At 45.0% G+C, this 20,933-nt stretch overlaps 1 protein-coding gene across 10 annotated transcripts in view; it reads right to left on the minus strand.

Annotated features, from left to right (window-relative positions):
* The window catches only part of MAP7D2 (MAP7 domain containing 2), a 75,616-nt gene extending 62,926 nt beyond the window's left edge, over nucleotides 1-12,690 (minus strand). For 7 of the 10 annotated variants that reach the window (XM_084506362.1, XM_084506372.1, XM_084506371.1 and 4 more), the window contains exon 1: nucleotides 7,523-7,640. In XM_084506362.1, the coding sequence (XP_084362488.1) occupies nucleotides 7,523-7,625 (103 nt within the window). In that variant the 5' untranslated portion in view covers nucleotides 7,626-7,640. Of the gene's footprint in view, nucleotides 1-3,468; nucleotides 3,518-7,522; nucleotides 7,641-12,563 lie in introns of those variants that run through there. The other 3 variants (XM_084506370.1, XM_084506365.1, XM_084506366.1) reach the window with 2 other exon arrangements.
* Between the last annotated feature and the right edge of the window lie 8,243 nt (nucleotides 12,691-20,933).

Here is a 20,933-nt window from a genome sequence, read left to right on the forward strand (position 1 = left end):
CTGAGACCGGAAGAAATTGTATTAGTTTCTCCAAATGAACAACCTACGTGTTTTATATTGTACTCAGTCTTTTAAAAGCACTATAAAATTGATAATTTCAACTTGAGAAACTGGTTTTGCAACAGTTGAGGGAAGAAGGGAGGAAAGATGCAGAAACGGCACAGAGGTGAGATTAACGTTTGAGAAATTCAGGCTTATACTGCCATGTTTCACCCCTGATATCACACTATCTTAACAAGATAGCTATGCGCAGATGTATATTCTTAATTCGGGTGCAAGAAGCATGGCAGATAAGCACTATGAAATGTTAACGCTTTCACTGCTTATGCATTCCTCCACAATTTTGCAGAGCTTGGACATTGAAAATTATGAGCTTCATTCTCACTTTTTAATCAACAACTTAAAAACAGATAAATCCATCTACTCTCCAAATCCTTCCCCCGCTGCTTATTTATTTATTTTAATTCAAGCTATTTGAAAATCTTGTATTTCTGTCCTTCTACGGGAGTCAAGTCATGGTCACTGATTAACAAATGTATCTTCTTTGCAAAACGCAAGCCTAAGTAACCTAAGCGGTAACACCAGTACCAGAACATCAGAGCAAATGCTATGAGTCAGTGACTTCCAATAGTAATGAACTTTCACAGTACTCAAGCTGGGTGAAAAAATGTCAGTGTACCGTAGGAAGCTCTAAGGAAAGCAATGCAATTGCTCATTACTGGTAATACAAATGACTAAAGCCATGTCCTAGTAGCATCAGCTAAATAAAAGAAAATACTAATGCAAATAAGCGTTCCAGTGTGCGCAGTTTCACACAAAACCCAGCAGCGTGAGCTTCCTACCACCTTCATTCACTGCCACTGCTCCTCAGGGAACATGCAGCTGTACAGAAAAAAAAATAAATTGCTAAACGATCTACCAGAACTTGTCCATCCATATCTGAAGCACAGACTTCGTTGCTTGTTTTCAGGAGGACCTAAAAGCTCCTACAGAAGAAAGCAGAACAAATGGATTTCTTCCTCACTTATGAACTTGAAGCTGCCAATGCTATGCATGTTGCATGTTGGCTCATCCGTGGCATGCATGAAGTTAAAATAGCGTTAACACTGGCATACGGAGAAGTACCACTCACATGTAATATGAAATAGCTCAAATACAGAGAAAGCTTTTAAAGATACCAGTTTTCCATGAGCTGCCTCCCCAAAGCCAGGCCCACTGCAACACAAGTGGGTGATGCTCTGCATCCCAGCCCTGAACTGCAGGGAGCTCACCTCATCACCTCCCTGAAGTCAAGCCTAAAATGTGCCTTGCTACAGCTAAACTGTCTCCATTTATCTCCTTCCATGAGCAATCAGGACTCTGAGGGAGATGCCAACTGCCTTCAGCTTTAGGATCCTTCCAGAGGAAGGGGAAAAAAAAAAGTATAGTTTGCTATTACTACCTTTTATACCTATACCTAGCTACTATACCTACTATTTCAACCTCCTCTAAAATAAAGCAGACTGCTTTCACTGTCCTTGTCAATATACACCTCTTTGGTGTAACTTTTGGTCAATCCCTGCCTCTACGCACACGTACAAGGTCGCAATTTAAAATATTTCTGCAGACCTCTCCCCCATGCCCACATTTCTCTACTACTGTTACCAACTTACAAGACATGAAAGTAGTAAGGGAAGTGTCCACCTTTCTCAGCAGCTTACCCTGTCCTCCTGGATCAGCTTCCCACCTCCTCCACGTGTCTGTGCTGCACACAAGCCTTCTCGCTCCTCCTGGCTGCGATTTACTGTTCTGCCAAACATTTTTAAAAAGCACATGCCCTCACGCTGCAAGCACAGTGCTAAGAGAGCTGCTACTTCTCTAGACCTAGCAAGCAATCTGTGTAGGAGATGAAAACACACACCATTTTCAAAGGCAAAAAGCTTTGAAGGATATCCTACACAACATTCATGGCAGGATCTTAATTTTCTATTTTTAATTTTCACTCACCTGAGCTTTTTGTCACTAGGAACAAAGCAAGGCTAAAATGAAGAACAATCTTATAATAACTTTGAAAGCTCTTAAATCCAAAACTAAGCAGTTGTACACGGCCTCATATATTCACTTCCCTTCAAGTGAAGTGGAAAAAAAAAAAATCACCCTCGGGCACCTAAGGTTTTGACAGTGGGTCCCAGTTACAGCTCCTGATGAGAAGCACAGCTCGGCTAAATAAGAGAGAAGGTGGCCTTCCAGCTAACTGTGCAGGTCCCTGATATCTTAACAACTGGAGCCCTTAAACGCTGAAGGACAGCACGGAGGTGTGAGGGACAGAGCTGGTGTTTGGCACGAGGGAGAGCCCCGGTGTTTGGTGATGCTGCAGCTGGCAGCAGGATCTCTTCTGCTCTCTCCTAACCCTAACCCCTTCCATAAAAGCCTTATGGAGAACCAGCAAAGCTCCTGCTGAACTCCTTGCTGCTAAATGAGGGTCCAAAGCCTGTGCTGGCCGAACCCCTAGGCACACCTGCAGCACGGGGCCTACCATAGCCCTGACAAAAAATACAAAATAAACAAAAAAAACCAACAGCACTATTGATGATGCTTTTGCCAGCCAGGACACACCTGACATTTATTCCTTGACAAAGGGAGCTGCCTAAGCAAGGCAAGTGGAGGCTGTGTCATGCTTTCCATGGAAGCTCTCCAGCAGCGTCATTTGTATCTTCACGCACTGCACAGTGCAAAGAGGTGAAAACCCGAGGTAACAAATTACCTGCCGGACACAAAACATGAGCCCTACCTGCTTAAATACACTTACTGGATTTAGAAATTGGTAAATATTTAGCAGTCAGTGCAAGAGAGGAAATATGCTTGCTGCAGCATTATTTACAACAAGAATCTGAAAAACGCATGCATACAGCAATGGTGCAAGTCAGTGCTTCTCTCATTTCCACTACCCTACCAAAAAAAATAAATCACTAAAATGTGTCCTGGACAAGAAGGGTATGTCAAAAACCTATGTTTGCACCAGTTCTACTTTCCTTTGCTAATCTAGAATTGCACCAATTAAAGTGTAGTTAACAAACCTACTAATCAGGGTTGCTACAGCAGGCAGAAGTGAACAAGAGCTGCGGTAGTTTGGGCGTAAGCATAAAAGAAGAAAAACAAAACAAAAAACACAACAACAAACATCTCGGGTAATAGCAGAGCAGCAGCAGCTGCTTATGCCACACTTTGATCTGCACCCCCAGGGGCTTGGCTTGGCTTCCCCTCGCTGCTACCTCATGAAGCGTAATGGCAACACCCGCCCTGCAAATCCGGAACGCCTTCCAAAATAAATGTCACACCTCAACTCCAGTTCCCTCCCCCTCGATTAGCTCTTACCTGCAGCCTGCCCTGAGCTGGGCACGGCCGCCCTGCCGCAGCACAGCCCCGTGCAAAAGCCCGGGGCACGGCATCCCGTGCCTTGGCGGGGAGCCTCGAGGCTCCTGCACCCACCTGCTCTGTGATTTTGGCCTCCGGACGCTCCCATGTGCCACGAACCGGGATGCAGTTGCTCCTTTTCCAGGGGAGGAAGCTGCTTGTTTATGCTACAATTCACGGGTGCAATAAAACGAGAGTGCCTGCCCACCGGCTGTGCCTCGCTGGAAAGGCAGGCTCAGCAAAGCAGAGGAAAGAGCAGCCTTGGCAGAGGGCAGCTGCCTCGCCAGGAGCAATTAGGCTCAGGTGAGGACATTCAGAGCAAAGTTCAGGACGCACCTGCACACAGAGAGGCTGCCGTGCGCTCATGCCAACAGGATGGGGCTCTGCCCAACGCAGCACCATGCACCGAGCTCACGGGGGGACCCGCACGTGCTCCTCCAGCAACGCAGGAGGATGTCCCTTCCGCACACCCAAACTGGCAGCAGCAAGAGGGACCGGTCTGTCTGGGGCAGCAGGTGAGGCGACAAGAAGGCAGAGGCAGGTAAGACACACAGCCGACCATTTGGACCTCCTCCGCCTCTCTAGGGTTGGTGCCACCAAAGAGTTAGCAGCAAAACTTGGCACTCAATCTTGTTACACAGGAACGTAACAGCCAGACTCGATGGTCTTTGAGGTCTTTGCCAACCTAAAAACTAAGTGTTTGAAGACTCGGGGCAAACTCCTTAAGCACAACGTGCACAGCCAAACCTGGAACCAGGAGCCCAGTCCCACACCACCCTGTGTATGCTGTGCTGGCTGACACACACCAGGAAAGGTTTTTGCTCTGCAAAGCTGACACGATGAGCCCTTACAAGCTTCCTTAAGCTACGCCAAACCCAGCTCCCAAAGACTGCAGGCTGCGTGCTAAATGGCAGCCCTTCAAATCCACCTACATATTCTGCTCTACCCCAACCTCTACCTACACAGAAGAAGGATAAATTGGGTTTATTCTGGCAAGACATAAAATAACGGAGTAGATTATCTAGCTGGAAACAAAAGACTGGAGTTGAGCGTATTCAAATCTAGTTGGAAGTAGAGCTAGCTTTTGGCTGCTGAACAGTTAGCTCTTCCCGATTCCTTCAAAGGTTTTCTTTCTTGGGACCTTTTCAGCTGTCTGATTTTATGAAGGACTGCACAATACAATCTGCCTGAAACGCTGCTGCTTCGAACCAGCTCCAGCAGCTCTCGGCCAGCAGGGCTGGAGGCCAAAATCTACGAATTACGTCTTCCAAGAGCTACGCCGCCCGTAGTAGTTTTGACTGGAGCTCCTCGAGAAGTGTGCATCACCAGGAGCTATCTGGATGAATTTCAGTGCCAAATTGCCATTCAAATACCGTGTGGAGGACTCCTCCCAGCCTCTAACTCCAGGAGACACCTCATACCGCAACTTTGGGTAGCTGACAGCTGCTCTGAAGGCTAGGGAAACATTCCTCAGCCTGCATGCTGTTTGCTACCTTTGATTTTCAAAGGGTTCTTTGATATGGTGATTCTCCATTTTTGAGCTGTGATGCCTGGAGCAGGGGGTTAGATAGCAAGGAATGTGATTTCTTTCCCTTTCTGCCCAGCCTCCTCGCCTCTCATGCAGCTGCCACAAGTCAAAATGAAGAGCGACTTCAGCCCTGTGGGCTCCTGCTGCTGAAAGGCAGGTGGGCTGGCGAGAGGTCAGCTCCTACCAGAGGCCACCCGATGGGCTCAGCCTCCTCCTCGGCCTCACACTTACTGCTCCCAAGGCTGGGTGGCGTGGAGTCAGCTCCACGGTAGCACAAGAATGAATTAATGCGCTGGGTACAGCTATGGAGCCAGAGAGAGGAGCAGGACAGAGGATGGGAATGTATCCAAGTCCTCTGGATACGTCTCCAGCTCCGGGACTGCAATCTGTGGGACACTAGGAAGAATATTGTGTGCTTGCTGTGATCTTACCCTCTGCCCTCAGCATCATCTTCTGGCCACCAGGGAAGAGAGCAGTGAGGGAGACACCTGCTCTAAGCCTGTCCGTCCTTACGACCCTGTAGGCAGGGGTGAATGGATCAGAATGGGGAAGGAAGAAAGGACCATTAAATAGAGAGGAAAAAGAGCCATCCTACAAGAAGTTCAGGAGTTAACCCAGTAGGACGTCAGTTTATCAATAGCATGGGTGCACCAGCACCTACCTTGGCAGCAGAAGATTCGAATGCTGCAGAGGTTTTACCTAAACGGAGAGCTCTTCTGAGTTGCTACAGGGCCTGGGAGCCTGTCAGCATGCTTCAGGGAGCACCCATCTCGAGGGGCGCTGGCTGCACGGAGACTTTCCTTACACTCTTCGGTTTGTCTTCAGTGACAAAAATTGGATTTGAAAGTGGATGTGCTCATACTGCGTAACGTGACTTTCAGCTCCACTCACACATCATTTAGGCAACTTCATCACAGGCTAAATGTATTAGGATTCAAAGACAGGCTGCCTATTCTTTTTGAGACACCCTTCAGCAATGTGAGACTTAAAGGGGATAGTCAGCGACTGTGGTGCAAGAAAAAAAAAAAAGAGTACTTTTGGGCAGGGGGGGATCATGATACAGGGAAAACATACCACAAGGGGCAATGCAAACCTGCCCTTTGATTCCAAAAGGTACCATGAAAAAACAAACCCTTCCTTTTATTTGTAAATAACTGCAGAGGTTACATGAGGCATTTCTGTTTCCCTTTCGTTCAGTTCTATAACTTGTCAGTGTCCTAAAATCTGTCCTCTCCGCAAAATGCCTTCTCTAAACAGCATCTCCCCGTGCATCGCTCAGGCATTTTCACTCAGTGCCATAACCTGGCCTCTGAGAGCCGCAGCCCTGAGACCCTGCAGCCCGGTGCCCTCTTCCACAACCAGCCCCTTCAGTCACGGGAAGGTCACCCCTTTCTTTCACTGCACCATTAAACCGCTTCCCATGGCTGCTGAAAATTGTCCTGTTTACGTGTAACCACAGCACTTAGTGTTACTAAACCCGGGAAGCATAATGGAAATACTTCCATCTATGAATAGGCCATTAAGGGTAAGGGAAAAGATGCCCGCTGGCTGGAGCACAATACTTAAAGTCAAGGAACTAAGAATAAAAGTCAGGCCCGACTCCCACTCCCCTTTAGGACGGGGAGAGGAGAACCGGTCCATCTACCATTTATTTTGGAAACAGTAATTGGCCTATCTTTTTGATCAAGATCTCAAGAACCCCAGCAACACGTCTCCAGCCCTCTCCCCGAGGTTGCTGCCTGCACGCACGCAGAGGCGAGTGCCAGGCTCCACACAAACAAGGGCGAGAGCAACGCGGGCCTCCAGGAGGGAGGGAGAAGGAGGGGACCGCAGGAAGGGAAATGAAAAGCCCTTGCTCCAAGTAGGTAGAAATCACAGCAGTGATTTATTCCAATTAAATAACTGAGGCAAGCCTACTGACACTGGTGTGTGCTTGGTTATCTGCTGCAGCCACGAGGCAGCGGTGCTCTCCCTGCCTGTGCAGGGGAAGACCACTTGGGCGCTCCCTCTGTAGCCAGCAAACCCAGGCTTGCTGCACAGCCATCAGCAACATTTGTCTCTCTCTTTCACGATCAAAGCCACATGACGAAGTGCAGTCCTCCACCACGCCTGCAACCCAAATTAATTGCAAACCAGAAACATTTCAATGAGCGCTTTGCTGAAATAAAGAATAGCTCTGCGAGCTTCTGCTCGGCATGAGACGAGTAATTTGATAATTCGTAGGGATTGAACCAAGCAAGGCATCCTTCCAGGTCCTACCTAATTGAAACATAACCACAACATGCCCTCCAGCATCTGGCAGTACAACAGACAAAACAATCAGGTATGCTAATGTTACTATCATTCTCCTGAAGATTTCTAAGGTGCTTTTGCAGAGGTATACACGCTTCCCAGATATTTTTGTTCAACACTTCCTATACCGTCCCATCAAGGCCTCAGGTATTAATGATTAATAAATACAATGGGGTTCTAGAGTGTAGGTCGATGTAAGGAAAGAGGAATTTGCAAAAGAAACCTTTCAACAAACAAAGGTAAGCAGATTCATGAAAGTGCCTCAGACTAAGGAGCCTATCATTCAAAACCAAGTTAACGTGTATTTGCCTCTTGGAAGGCGAATGCAAACACAAGGGATGACTGTACAAAACGCAGAATTATTAGTAAAGGGGCTGACTTCAAAGGTTTGACCGGTTTCATCTATTTCCATACTCTGTGCACAGAGAAAAGGGCATTTACAGGTTTCCAGCACACTGAAAAAAAAAAAACAAACAAAAAAAGATCTTATTGCCTAGGACAGCTCCAAACATGTGGTTACACTTGTAATAGAAAAAAAAGTTCAAAAAAGGTAAATACTGTGCTGCAGAAGAAACGATCTCTTCTGTTGAATCATTACAAGAAATTTGGCTTGACACTACAGCTTTTAAATGATCCCAACTGGTAGAAGCATGTACGCATAACACTGGAGTACAAGAAGCTGCACTTCCCATATCGTAAAGGAATTAATTTAACCCAAGCAAAGACATCAGTAGGAGATGTTTGCTAGTGGCACCCTATTTACACCAACAAAACAACCCGCAAGCAGTGAAAGGAGAAAATTTGGCACACGGAGAAGCGCTCGCGTTGCTCTCGCCGAGAGAGCGTGACACAGAGGTGAGCCCGCCCCTTGTGCAACCAAAGCTCAAGCAAAGGTCACGGGAAGGCTTTATCGATCACCACAAAGCCAACGTTTGGCTGCGGCACCGTAACTGCACGAGGCGGATCGGCATCCTGCTGGGCAGGGAAGAGCCAACACGTACTCACGAGGAAGCCTCCAGGTGCTCGGGGGCAAACCAGAAACCCACGTCCCAGCGTTTGGTCCAAACACTTCCACACGGGTTGATCTCGGCGTTCAGTGAGCACACGTGGCACGTGCAAACAGTGCGGTAAGTGAAACCAACCACCTGCTTCACAAGATTTCATATCACAGAGGGGATAAATCGTTTGGGAGAAGTGGATCGTTCATTTAAGACAAGAACTGTGTATTATTTGAATGACAGGCACGAAGTCTGTCAGGTGTTACAGTATTTTAACTAGTAAAACTGCAATCCTGATTTTCTTTTTTTTTTTTTTTTTTTCAGCTTAATGGTAAGATAGATTCCCACTGTGTGAAAACCACTTGCCTCCTGTCTATACACCCCCACACATCAGCATTGCTCATCATCATTAAGGAAATAAAGCACAGCAAAAGGTATTTGCACATCTCCCATCTAAAGTCAGTCCCAGGTAATACTGCGTGGTAAAATAAATCTTCGATTAGTCCAGATTTCATGTCACCTTTTCCATCAATTTGATAAGCAGACCACTACACGACCTACGCAGCACTAATTCACCAGCTAAGCTGTCTGAACACCAGTAGGAAATAAAACACACAACATACTCTTACACGCACTGCTTTCAATCAGAGGAAACACAGGGGTAATATAACAAGTTGTGACAGAAATACCAAACAAGCCAATTACAGCAAAATAACTCAGAAATTATCTACACATCATAAACTATGTAGGTTTAAAAAAAAAAAATAATCCACTGCAGTACTGCAAGGACTTTGTTTTTTATGACTGCAATAACCCTAACTAGTTACAGCATTATTTAAAAGTGCTACTCATATTTTTCTCCCAGCCAGTACGAGAGATTCACAGCAAAATTAAGCTTGGGTGTACAACACAAACAAGTGTATTTAAGAGACTTACTGGCCCACGTCACGGTACCACAGGACACAAGAGATGAATTGCAAAAGGTCCCAGCATTAAACAAGACCTAGAAGATGCATAAACCTCCCAAAACCTGAGGTTACCAGGTGAGAACAACTGAAAGAGCCAACTAAAGGAGGAAGATGGTAAACAGGGAGGAGGTGACTTGAGTAGGTCATTACTCAATGCAGTTCGCATTCCCACAATTTGCATTAGTTTCCTGATCAGCTGTGTTCCTTTCCCCATGTTGTAACATCCATTTATTTATAGAAGTCCCATGCAAACAACTTTTTTTTTTTATTATTGTCTGAACCCTATTAGAACAATTCAGAATTAAAAGACTTGCTCTTACTTTTCTGTAGCCTTAAAATGCATGAGGCAATGAATGACAGATAAGAGTAAGATATTAAAAGCATTTCCCCTGCTGGTTTTTCTCCACACACATTAAAAGACTAATAACTAAGAAAGTTATAATTGTATTTTATTTATTCATGAGAGGCAAGAAGGCTTTACTTCATAAATCTTCATACAATACCAACACGCAGGATGTGTAGTTTCATTTACATGAAATATGTATACGCTCCCTCAATTAGCATACCTAGAAATGATTACTTCATACAAAAAAAGCATCCCTGATGCATTTCCACCAGCCACCAAAGCACAGGGAGGTATGTGGCACTACACAACAGCATCTTGCAAGCACTCTGAAATTTTTGGGAGTTTCACCTTCCTACCACGCATGTTTCAAGGCATCGATATGCCTTCCCTTTAATTCTCCAGTCTTGTAATTCCAAGGGAAGTTGTTCTTTCTCTTACAATTTAACAAAAATTAGTTGGAGAAGGCTCTGACCTTTTTTTTTTTTTTTTTGAAACAGAGGCAAAGCCTGCAAGAAAGATGTTGTTTAAAAAATTAAATAATACCTTGAAAGCATGCAGAGTATTCAACTCCTTTGAACTAAAACCAATACTTGCAAATAGTAAACATCACACAGAGAGCAGCACAGCAATTAAACCTGAGGGTAAACAACCTTAAACATCCATACGTGAGAAAAAATGATGTAATACAACAGGAATATACTAATGACTTAGAGAAATCAGTTGGAAAAACACTGCTAAGAAGAAGAAAAGCACACAGTATTTTGAAAGAAATACATGTTTTTGTTTTTGTTTGTTTGTTTTCTGATATGCAGTCTAGGTTGATTTAACATGCAATTTTTTCTTAAACCCTCTTGGTCTGAAATCCAAAGTGTTCAATATTTCAGTCTCTCAGAACATACATTAAGCCAATTTAACTAGGTATCAAACAGGAAGATGAGTGATCCAATACTGAGCAGCTTGTCCTTCAAATGCTATTTAGTCATTACTGTTACTACAGATGGTAGCAGCAGTAACGCCTACATTTTGGTCACCCAGCGCTTTCCCTTACAAAAAAAGATTCCTGCAACATCTCAGGTTGCAGCATCTCTGTTTGTTTGCTGCATGGGCTTAGGTTTTCAGCAAAGAAAAACAGCTGAGCTCCGCAACTATTTATTGCTTGAGCCCCAGGATTTTGCTCCTTTTTGCAGTATTATATACCACTGATCTCTTCCCTAGCAGCCCAGAGATGCAAACAGCCTCCCGTACTGCAGGCTTGTTTGTTCAGCTCGATCTTGGCAGAGCCTGAAGTGATGGACGGCTAAATCTGGCGCCTCACTTTCGCTTCCATCCCAGCAGCATCCTCAGCACTGGAGGGGCCTAGGGAGCAAGACTTGGATGCTGCCAGAGCACCTCCCAGTTTGGGGAGGAGGACCAGGCTGCCGCCACCACCTGTGACAGGACAGCACCCCGCTGGGAACAGCTCCAGGGAGCAGCATTTTGCTTTGGGATACAGAGGCAGGACCCTCCCCGTCCCTGTGAACTGGAGGAGGACTCCAGGAACTGACGTACACACAAACGTGTGAATTAAGAGAGGATGAGCTCTGTGCTCCCTCCCAGCGATTTGTGTGAGTAGCTGTTCCCACTGCCACAGAGTTGGTTGAGTCCCAGAGAAGTGTCTTGTTCTCTGCTGCAACAGATGCAAGCCCCATCCACGCTGCTGTCTGTAAAACACATCATGCACACATCCACAACCTCCTCCCAGCACACTGCGTTATTTTCTACCAGTTTACTCAAACAAAACAACGCATTTGGCTGAGAGCACTCCACACCGCGGTGCTCAGGCACTGGTGCTCAAATGCCAGCGCCTGGCCACTCATGGTGACGCCTGCCCATGCCTCATTTAATACTATCTTAATTACACCACATGCTGCATTTTCTATTGATTCTCAGTCTCACGAAAAATGGCGAAGCTCTTTTGCAACGTTCATCTCTGAAGTTAAAGGGTAGAAAACAGGAAAACGCCAGGAGAAAAAACTCCGTTAACAGGGCACATGAATACCGGGCAGACTTTCTTCAGTTTCAGAGCAGGGGAAGAAATCAGAAATATGAATTCTCAGCATCAGTTGTTTTTCTCCCATGTGAGACATGGGGAATTGGAGACCCAAGAACCAGAAGCACACGACTGCTCGGCTGCAACAGATTACAGCAGGAGCTGTGGCTGCCAAGCACAGGAGGAGAGCGAGGGGCAGAACAAACAGAGACACTCCTGGCTCCGTCCCTGGCTGCTGACACGGTGCGACCCTGGGGTGAATCCAAAGGCTTGGATTCACCTTCCCACTCCCCAAGTTTGGGAGAATAACACATATCCCCCAGAGCAACTGTAAAGCTACTCTCAGAAGTTACAGCAGCCTAGGACAAAAAGGAAATCAGCTCTTCTAACGCCTGGGCTGCGGACGGATTGCTCGCCACAACGCCAAGGCCCCGTATCAGGCGGTGGAGGTAAAAGTACAACGAGGAGCTCGTTCCTCAGTCCCCACTCACCTCAGGCGTCGGATGAGGGAGAGGTCGGGCGAGGCGCGAGCAGAGCCACGGTGGCCACCAGCCAAGCGCGAAGGCGGTGACCCCACCACCGACACCCCGCGCTGCCGGGGGTCCCTGCCCCACATTTTCGAGGGGAGCGGTGCGGAGGCACCCACCCCACCCCCAGGAAGGCTCGGCACCAGCTCAACCAGTTCGCCTGGCAGCGCAGGCAGGCCCGGGCAGGGCACGGCACAGACCCAGGCTCACCCACAGCCCCGCTCCACTGCAGGGCAGCCCCGAGCTGCCTCCCTGCCTCTCTCCCTGCCTGCCGGCACCGCCGCCGGCCGCGGATTTCACCGCAGCCCCGAGATGGCGGCGGGCACCTGCCGGGCGGGCAGCGACCCTCACCGGGGGGCGAGGCGGGACGGGGACGGGACGGCTGCTGCTGGAGGCTGTGGCACCGCCATCCCGTCTCATTTCATCCCGTCCCGTCCCGTCCCGTCTCATTTCATCCCGTCCCATCCCGTCCCGGCTCCCACCTGCCGCCCTCGGGGAGCCGCGCGCAGCCCCCGGCTCCGCCATCTTCTCGCTCTCGCCGCCGCCGCCGCCGGTTCTCCGCCAGCCCGGCCCTGCCCTACCCGGCCCCGCTCCGCTCCGCTCCGCTCCCCTCCGCTCCTGGGCGGCCGCACAGGCGCACTGCCCGCCCCGCGGCACCTGACGCCGGGCGGGGAGGAGCGGGGCCGCGGATACCGGCAGCCCCCAGCGGCTCCCGGCCCGCCAGGTGCTGCCGCCCCGCTCCGCCCCGCCCCGCCCCGCAGGCACCGGCTCTGAGGGGCAGCCGGGGGTCCTTTGTTTGGGGCTGGGGGAGACGGGGAAGCGAGGAGACGCCAGCTTGCTGTCCCTTAAATGTCTGCATGCTAAGCACAAAACGGAACAATGCAACTTGTGGCACGCGTTTTGGTCCCCCCCATCCCGTTTCGGCAGGCTCTGGGTGGTGTGGGGGTGCCTGTCCGCATGTGGCGATGTGGGGGGCCTCGGGCACGGAGCTCCGCTTGCTCCCACTCCACCGCCCCAAAGCCTCGGTAGAACTGATGCTACAGCCACAGACCGCCTCACCTCCCATCCCACTTCACCAAAACTGGTGTTTAAGACCTATTCAATCCTCCTACTTCCCTTTCTTGGTCTTTCTGTTCTGTTCTTTTTGCCTGGCAATGTTGTCCCCATTACATTCTCTCATTAGCTGAAAATTCAGACCAAAATCAATGCAAGGTGGCGGAGAAATAACCTTCCCTTCCCTTCCCTTCCCTTCCCTTCCCTTCCCTTCCCTTCCCTTCCCTTCCCTTCCCTTCCCTTCCCTTCCCTTCCCTTCCCTTCCCTTCCCTTCCCTTCCCTTCCCTTCCCTTCCCTTCCCTTCCCTTCCCTTCCCTTCCCTTCCCTTCCCTTCCCTTCCCTTCCCTTCCCTTCCCCATTGGTTTTCCTTCTGCATCTCCCAAGCAAATTGAAGTTTCTTACTAATTGCAAATTACACTGTCGGGAGGCTCGCTGGTCAACAATTTGCCTTTCATCTGTACATTCAAATGCTGTCCTCGTGTTTGGGTTTGCACACCGCGATAGAATGTTTAACAAGGCAGATTTAGTTTTTGTTGGTGCATAAAGCACCGACTATTCCTAATGCCGCCTTATCGGTTTCAGACTTTATTGATGTTCATAACTCTGCCAAATTTAAGCAATTTCAACTGACATTTTCACACCAGCTGTTTCTCAGGCTAGACTTTTATCCAGGGGTTTCCCTTACTGTGATTCTACCCATCTAGGGATGACATTGTACTGTTGTGTTCATGTTACAAAACAAATTTCTTACATGTCTTATTGTAGCAGTGCCTCCTACTTTCCAGGGGCTCCTTTGGCAATGCCACCAGACGAAAGAAGACTCTACGGTAATCTCAGTTTGTCTCCACCCTACTGGTGTCTGACAAACACACAGGAAGAAATATCTGGTCTCAGTGTGAATTACATGGGCTTGAGAGAGAGGAACCAGAGGGTCTGGAACTGGGAGAACAGGGCATGGATAAGGGGGATACAAAGGCACGGGAAAAGATGGGGGAGTGTAGCCAGAAGCTGGAAACAGGGATATGAAGGTGATATGATATTTGGGCAGGAGCTGGGGACTGGGTGGAAAAGGACAGACAGGACCACAGGAGAATGTCTCCTGGGGAGCGTGAGCCAGCTCGTGCTGGATCCCAAGTGGCTGTGAAGTCCTTCAGCATAGTACATCCCATGGAAAAATAACTACTCTCCTACCACTGTAATATCCTGTGAGAGATGGCTCACAACCTGACTAGTATTCAGCCTGGGAGTCATGCGATGAAAATAGTTTTTAAACTAAATGTAAGGAAACTGTACTGAAAACACTAAGGATCCAAAGACAAAAAGCTCCCCTTTGGTACTGTATGTAGCATGTAATATGATTCCATCTTTAAATCACTTTCAGAGTATTTTTTCTGCAAGACTCCTGCCTCATTCAATGCAAAGGATAGTGTTTAATTAATGTATAGTTCTTCAATGTTTGTCTTCATTTTCATCATGTAAAGTGGAACCTTTCATGTCATATTTACCGTACATTCTTCAAACCCTGCCTTGAAGACAGGTTAATTAATTTCCATGATGGCTTTTCTGTGATACTTTCATTGTACCATCTTAACTCCTTCAAACATTAATAAATTTAACTTTATAACATCCTTCTAAGTTGAAGTAGTACTATTATCATATTTTATGCATGTGGAAGAAATTAGAGAAGGTAATGGATCTGGGGTTGCCAGTAGATGCTTGTTAAATCCTTTACGTACTAAAGGCTGACAGGTTGTTTTAAAGCAGGGAATTTAACACAGCAAGCACTTAGCAGCACCTAAAAGACAAGACCATAAACATCCCTGCTCAGGTTTTACTTTGAATACTTTACAGATCTTTAAGTACCAAACCTAGGGCAAATTACAACTTACAAGCTTTGCTATGTATTGAACACCCAGGAGTCAGGAGCTGGTTTCAGATGCATTTGTGTATCCCTCTTTATGACAGGTAGAGGAACCCTGGGGAATTTTTTGATCTTGAACTTTTAAAAAGGAAATTATGAACTGTTAAATTTTGCCCGTACTTTACAGAACAAGATGATTTTATTCACTGTAGCAGCCAAACTGCTGGCTCCTCCAGCTGTGCCAGGACTACAGTCGGTGCTTGCAAGCACCAAGCTGGGGGTGTCACCTCACTAGAGCACCATGTCCCTCTCAAACTCTTCGTACCCCACCTAGGTCTAGTCTCTCTTCACATCACACTGAAAAAAAAACCATCCTAGAGGAGGCACGTCACCAGTTGCAATGCAAGGCTCTGCTTCTGTCTGAGAGGAGAAGGACTATATCATCCCACAGCCCCCGGGGAGCTGAGGGATGGGATCAGGGAGCTTCTCCTCGTCCCAAGGGTCAGAAGCTCAGTGACCACAGCACTGCCAGTGAGGGCAGGGAGATGGACAGAGAGGAGCTGTGCGTGTACCAGTCTGCAGCCAGCCTCTTGCCATCAGCTCTCCAGCAGTGCAGGAACTGTCCCTAGCGCGGTTTCGTCTACCCCAGGGACACCATGTTGGGCCCTCTGACTGGAAGAGGCTCTTTGCAGGCAGTTTGGGTATTCTGCTTTCGTAGTCTGATGCCCAGTTTGTCTTTCCATGACTGAAATTCTGGTAACACTTGTTCCAGATCATTGTATTTTAAAGCATTTTTCTTTTTTTTTAAACGTTATATCATGTTCTTTCCATTAAAATCAATAACATGTTGGGTTTCTTTTCTGGAATACATTTTTGCCTCTTACCACAAGTTTTCAGCAGGTGCTGTTAACGGGCTTGTCCGGATATTCATACATGAGCTGCAATGAGTATAGATCAATGTAGGGCTGGGAAAATCTCAGAGGTAAATCTGCAGAGAGGTAGTGGAAAAGTCCTAAAGTCTGCTCAGGATGTAGGCAGGAAGAAGCTGGCAGGACTGCCAATTTTGCCACGTTAACAGACTTTAAAGTAAAAATTGTCAAAAGCATAAACTAGTTTTGAAAAGCTTGGCTTGGCTTTTCAGTGTTTTTTTTTTTTTTTTTTTTTTTTTTTTTTTTTTTTTTTTGGATCCTACGGTTGTATCTATGCAACAAAAGCCATCAATCTATTCCTGGGAGTGCTGCTAAGGGGACACAGAATCACCAGCCCTGAGCAAAACAGCCACATCTATTACACAATGTGTCTCCTGAGTTCCTGCTCTGTTCTGCCATTTTGAATAAAGTGGCCTAGCATCATTCAAACACTGCATGTCAGACACGTAAAATCCAGTTTTCTAAAGCAGTCCTTGCCTGCTCTAGCTTCAAAATTATCCTTTCCTTTCGAACACTCCTGGAAGTCCAATGTCTCATTTGTAACGCTTTGTGCCTTATAACTTCTGAATAAAATTGAGTGCTTGCAACAAAGTGTTATTGCAGACAATATAAATTCACTTGAAGACAATCACTTCTCTTCATTGGATAAGTTAGCGTCCTCTGAGAGACAAAATACGACTGGGAAGCTAAAAAGAGTGTTGTAACACTTACTTCAAAAACTGAAGAAAGGTGGCAGGTATAGCTAATTATAGTTATCCCTGACTGTTGAATGATTAATTAACTTAGATGCAGTATGATAATAGAGAAAAACTTTTTTTTTTTTTTTCAGTTGCTTGAAATCTTTCTATAAAATGTGCTGATTGTGTCAGTCTTGAAGCTACATATCAACAGGAAAATAGCATTCTGTTTCAAAAATGGCTTTGAAATCAAAAGTCATAGTGGTATTTCTAAAGGACCTTTACCTTTTAGTTGTGAATATTAAAAACCAAACCAAAACAAAAACAGTCATATATGCCCTGGTGAAATGGCTTCTAATTATATTTGTCTCTCATTGCCTGAGAAACCAAGGGCAGAATATTTGCAGGAATTAAACTATCTTTTAAGTTCCCTTGGTTGAAGAGCAGGACCAGGGTGTAACTCAGTCTGGTGAAGATTGAACTGCATCTGCCTGCTTTATTTTTAAGTACTTACATAGCTAGGAAGTGCCATTCAATGAATAATATCAGCCTAATGTTAAAATAATTTTTAGGATGAATCATAATAGATTGCTTTTGTATTTGGCATGCAAAAAGTATATTAGTTCTTCTCCACATAAAAATACATATTTGAAAGACTACATTATGCTAATCACGGATCTTCTACCCTAATATCCTATGCCATGTGTGATTTTTCTTTATGCTCCTGGAATGCCTCATCCTAGGGGCAAGTTCTCACACATTTATGGTACCTTTTGAAGTTCAGTTGAAGCTATTTGACTTGGATCAGGCTGACACTACTGGTGTTGTCTTCACAAAAATAAGTGAAAGCACAGAGAAAGAGACAACTTCCCTCATCACCTCGTCCTGCGTTATTTACTGTTGGCACAGGCATTTTAAGTCATGTACAAACACAGAACTGCCTACACACCCTGCTTTCCTGAGCTCAGCAGTGGGAGAAACAGTGGTGGAATGCAGCACAAACCTATTTCACACCTGATTTAAACTGAATATTTTTTCATCAATGTTTCATTAAAAGGGTGATATATGTTATTCCTCCAGTTCTCCCATAAAAAAGCCCATCCTTATTTACCACCAAACACGTGTTCTTCTCCTCCAGATTCAAAACCTTGTGAGCCATGAATTACAAGAGCTCTGTTATTTATTGTTTTGCATATTACTGGCCAGGAATCACCTGGGGGAGGAAAGGGGGGTGAACAAGTGAGATTTTGATGAATTTTGGATTACTTTTGATTGTGGGATTAAACTAAAGGTTATTAACTGCACTATTAGGCAAAGAAAAGGCAAAAGCTCTGTTTGCTTTTCATGCTTTAACAGGATGTGACACAGTCATCGCATTTGCTGGGAGAGGCAAGAGTAGATAAGACTTGCCGAGGAAGGAAAGAATGTCTGCCCTGCAGCCATAGAAACGCTTTTTATTTTTTACATTTCTCTTCACCACCTGCCGAAGTGATTGATATTTGCCTGTAGTTATTTGTAGTATTTTTGTTTAACTGCACCAGTGTACTTTGCCAGGAATAGGAGCACTCTGTCCCCAGCTGTACATCTATTCATTTAGAGGAAGACTGTGCATGGACAAGAACAGATCTTCTCCAGTTTGACATGTTCTCAAGGTTATGGAATACCAAATCCTAAGATACTTCAGCTCTGATTGAATGCCCAAAATAGCATTAAACTAATTAAGTTTTGTTATCATTGAATAATAATTATACTGCATTGAATGGCAGTCAGTAGAGAATTCATTTTTGTTTGACTTTTTTGATTAAACTAGCATCCTGTCTAAGAGAAAGTAAATCATCTTGGAGGGAAGTCATGGCTACAGTGGGGACGCAAACCTCTCAGACATAGACCAGGTATGTCCATGAGATAAATTCATGAGCTGTACAGCATGTGCAGGGAGAGCTCTGCCTTGCACCCACAGTGAGACCATCTGCATGCTCCAGGGGAACTTCTCTGCATACAGCAAGTAAGTCTAGTATCTCGTCCTTTCTGAGCAGTGTCAATAAGGTATAGATATAATAAAAAGAGGAGACAAGGCAGAATAGTTTAGGTACGCTTTCAGAACTATGGAATTTTTACCATATGAGTCTATGACAGAGCCAGATGCATTGAGAGAAAGATCAGTGACTTGCAGATACACATGCACAGCGTAGGGAAACAGAATTTGAATTCTGAGTGCTTTTTCTGGAAGAGAGGGAAAGAATATTGCAAAAGATGAGGATTTCATTTACTTTCATGATCAATTCTCATTCTTCCTTAACTTCCACAGACCAGGATGTTTATTCATCCACGTGACTTGGTGCACTCAAACATAAAGACCACGACACTGGTCACAGTGCTTCTGCGGTTGCTTCAAAGCACGATAAATCGGGATATGCCTATAGATACAGTCTAAAGGTCTCCTGATGATTAAAATGAGATCAGTAATTTTAAAGCAAGCAGTGTTTGAAAAAAGGTAGCTGAGCCTCAAATCAATGGGTATGAAATATTATAGAGAACGTTTTAACACAAAAGGGGGAGGTTTCTATTGACAAAACTTGTTCATCAGGAATGAAATAGATCCTCAGGCTGAGCTCCACTAACTTCAGCCTGGTTACAACAAATTACACAATCCACCTCTGAACAGAAAACTCAGATACTTTGTTTTATAATGTATAAATGATCAACAAAGAAATCTGAAATATATATGCTAAAAAAAGTCTAATAATTTTACATGCTTCACAGAAATGTATTTAGGTAGTTGTACATCTCAAAATTTGAGTAAACATCAGAGGCTAATCAAACATTAACTTAATTCCACAGGTGAAAGATCACTCTCATATACAATTAGGCATCGTATACAATCCTTGCTGAAAAGCAGCAATTCATGGAACATGTCACTTCCACTAGCTTTGAATTATATAGGAGTTATAGCTAAGCAAACATAGCGAATGCAGTGTGTAAATGTTTATGAACACAATTCAAGACCTCTCTAGCTAACATAAAAGAGATCAAAATATAAAAAGATCTGGTAATTTGTACCGAGTTAAAATAGGTATTACAGATTCTGTGTAAATAATGCAAAGAACTCTATACCAAATCCATAACGTTTTATTTTGCAGTCACTTAGTATATTTTCTGAATTCTAGATCTTGGATAATTTAGTGTTTTTTGTTTGTTTTTGTCTTGAACTTGTATTGTCATTAAATGAGCCTTTCCCAGCTTTGTTCCCTACTTGTAATTTTAAGCTCTTATCAAATTAGCCTTAATCCCAGTCCAGAACTCAAACTATTTGTCGCATGATCCTCTTCCCCGAATGGCAGACCAACCCAATACCTTCATGTAGGATGATCTGTTGGATCTTCATTGTCCAGTTGCATTTTTCCTCTAATTTGTCAAAGTCCAGGTGAATTTCATTCCATTTTTATTGATATTTTTATTAATCACAGTTAAATTGTGTTGTAATTAGACATCTTTTTCGTGTCTTCCTACTGGCACACAATTGCTTCTGCAATTGGAGAAATTTGTCCATGTTCATTCATGAGTTCTGTTCAGATGCCCCGTAAAAGTGGGCAATAGTTAGAAAGACTATCTACTATGCAATTTAGATAATCAAAAGTAGATAAAACTATTGTATTATCTTAAGTAAACCACTATGACTTGACAGACATCACTTAAATAGGCAGAAATAGAAGAACGAGGAAGAATTTTGGCTAAGGCACATGTATTGTATCAAGAACTGCATCCCCTTCATGAGAAGTAGCAAGAGAGCAGGCAATGGATACAGGCAACACCATACTGAAATATACATTTCTGATAACAATTTGTAAGGGGTATTGGATTGTTTTTTCCATTTTTCTTTAGTCAGCAGAAGTTACATGAAGTAGAAACTTTTGCCTCTAAAAATCTTGTTCCTTTTAATGATTCTTACACTACAGGGACCGCTTTTTGTAGTAAGCCTCTCTGAAAACTACTGTCACTGAGGAAAGATAAAGGAGTATGCGTGCAGAAGAGGGAGTGAAGCTGCACAGCACAGTCATAATTTATTACCTCTGAAGACTCACAGTGAATTCCAGCTACAGACATATTTTAAAAGTTTTCTCCAGAAGCTAAAAATATAATGAACTCAATTTACAGCTTTCTCACCCTCATGTGAAACTTGAAACTATATATCCATACTTCCAGTCAAAACTAGAAAGTGCATTGCTTCTATTTATTGCTTTAAAAGCTCCTTACCCATTGTAAGTACAAAGAAGGCTCTCAGCTGAAGGTGATGTGTCTGCGAAGATGTGCCAGAGGCTGGGGTTGAAAGGA

This window comes from Aythya ferina, assembly GCF_964211825.1.
Source record: "Aythya ferina genome assembly, chromosome: 1".
Lineage (NCBI taxonomy): Eukaryota > Metazoa > Chordata > Aves > Anseriformes > Anatidae > Aythya > Aythya ferina.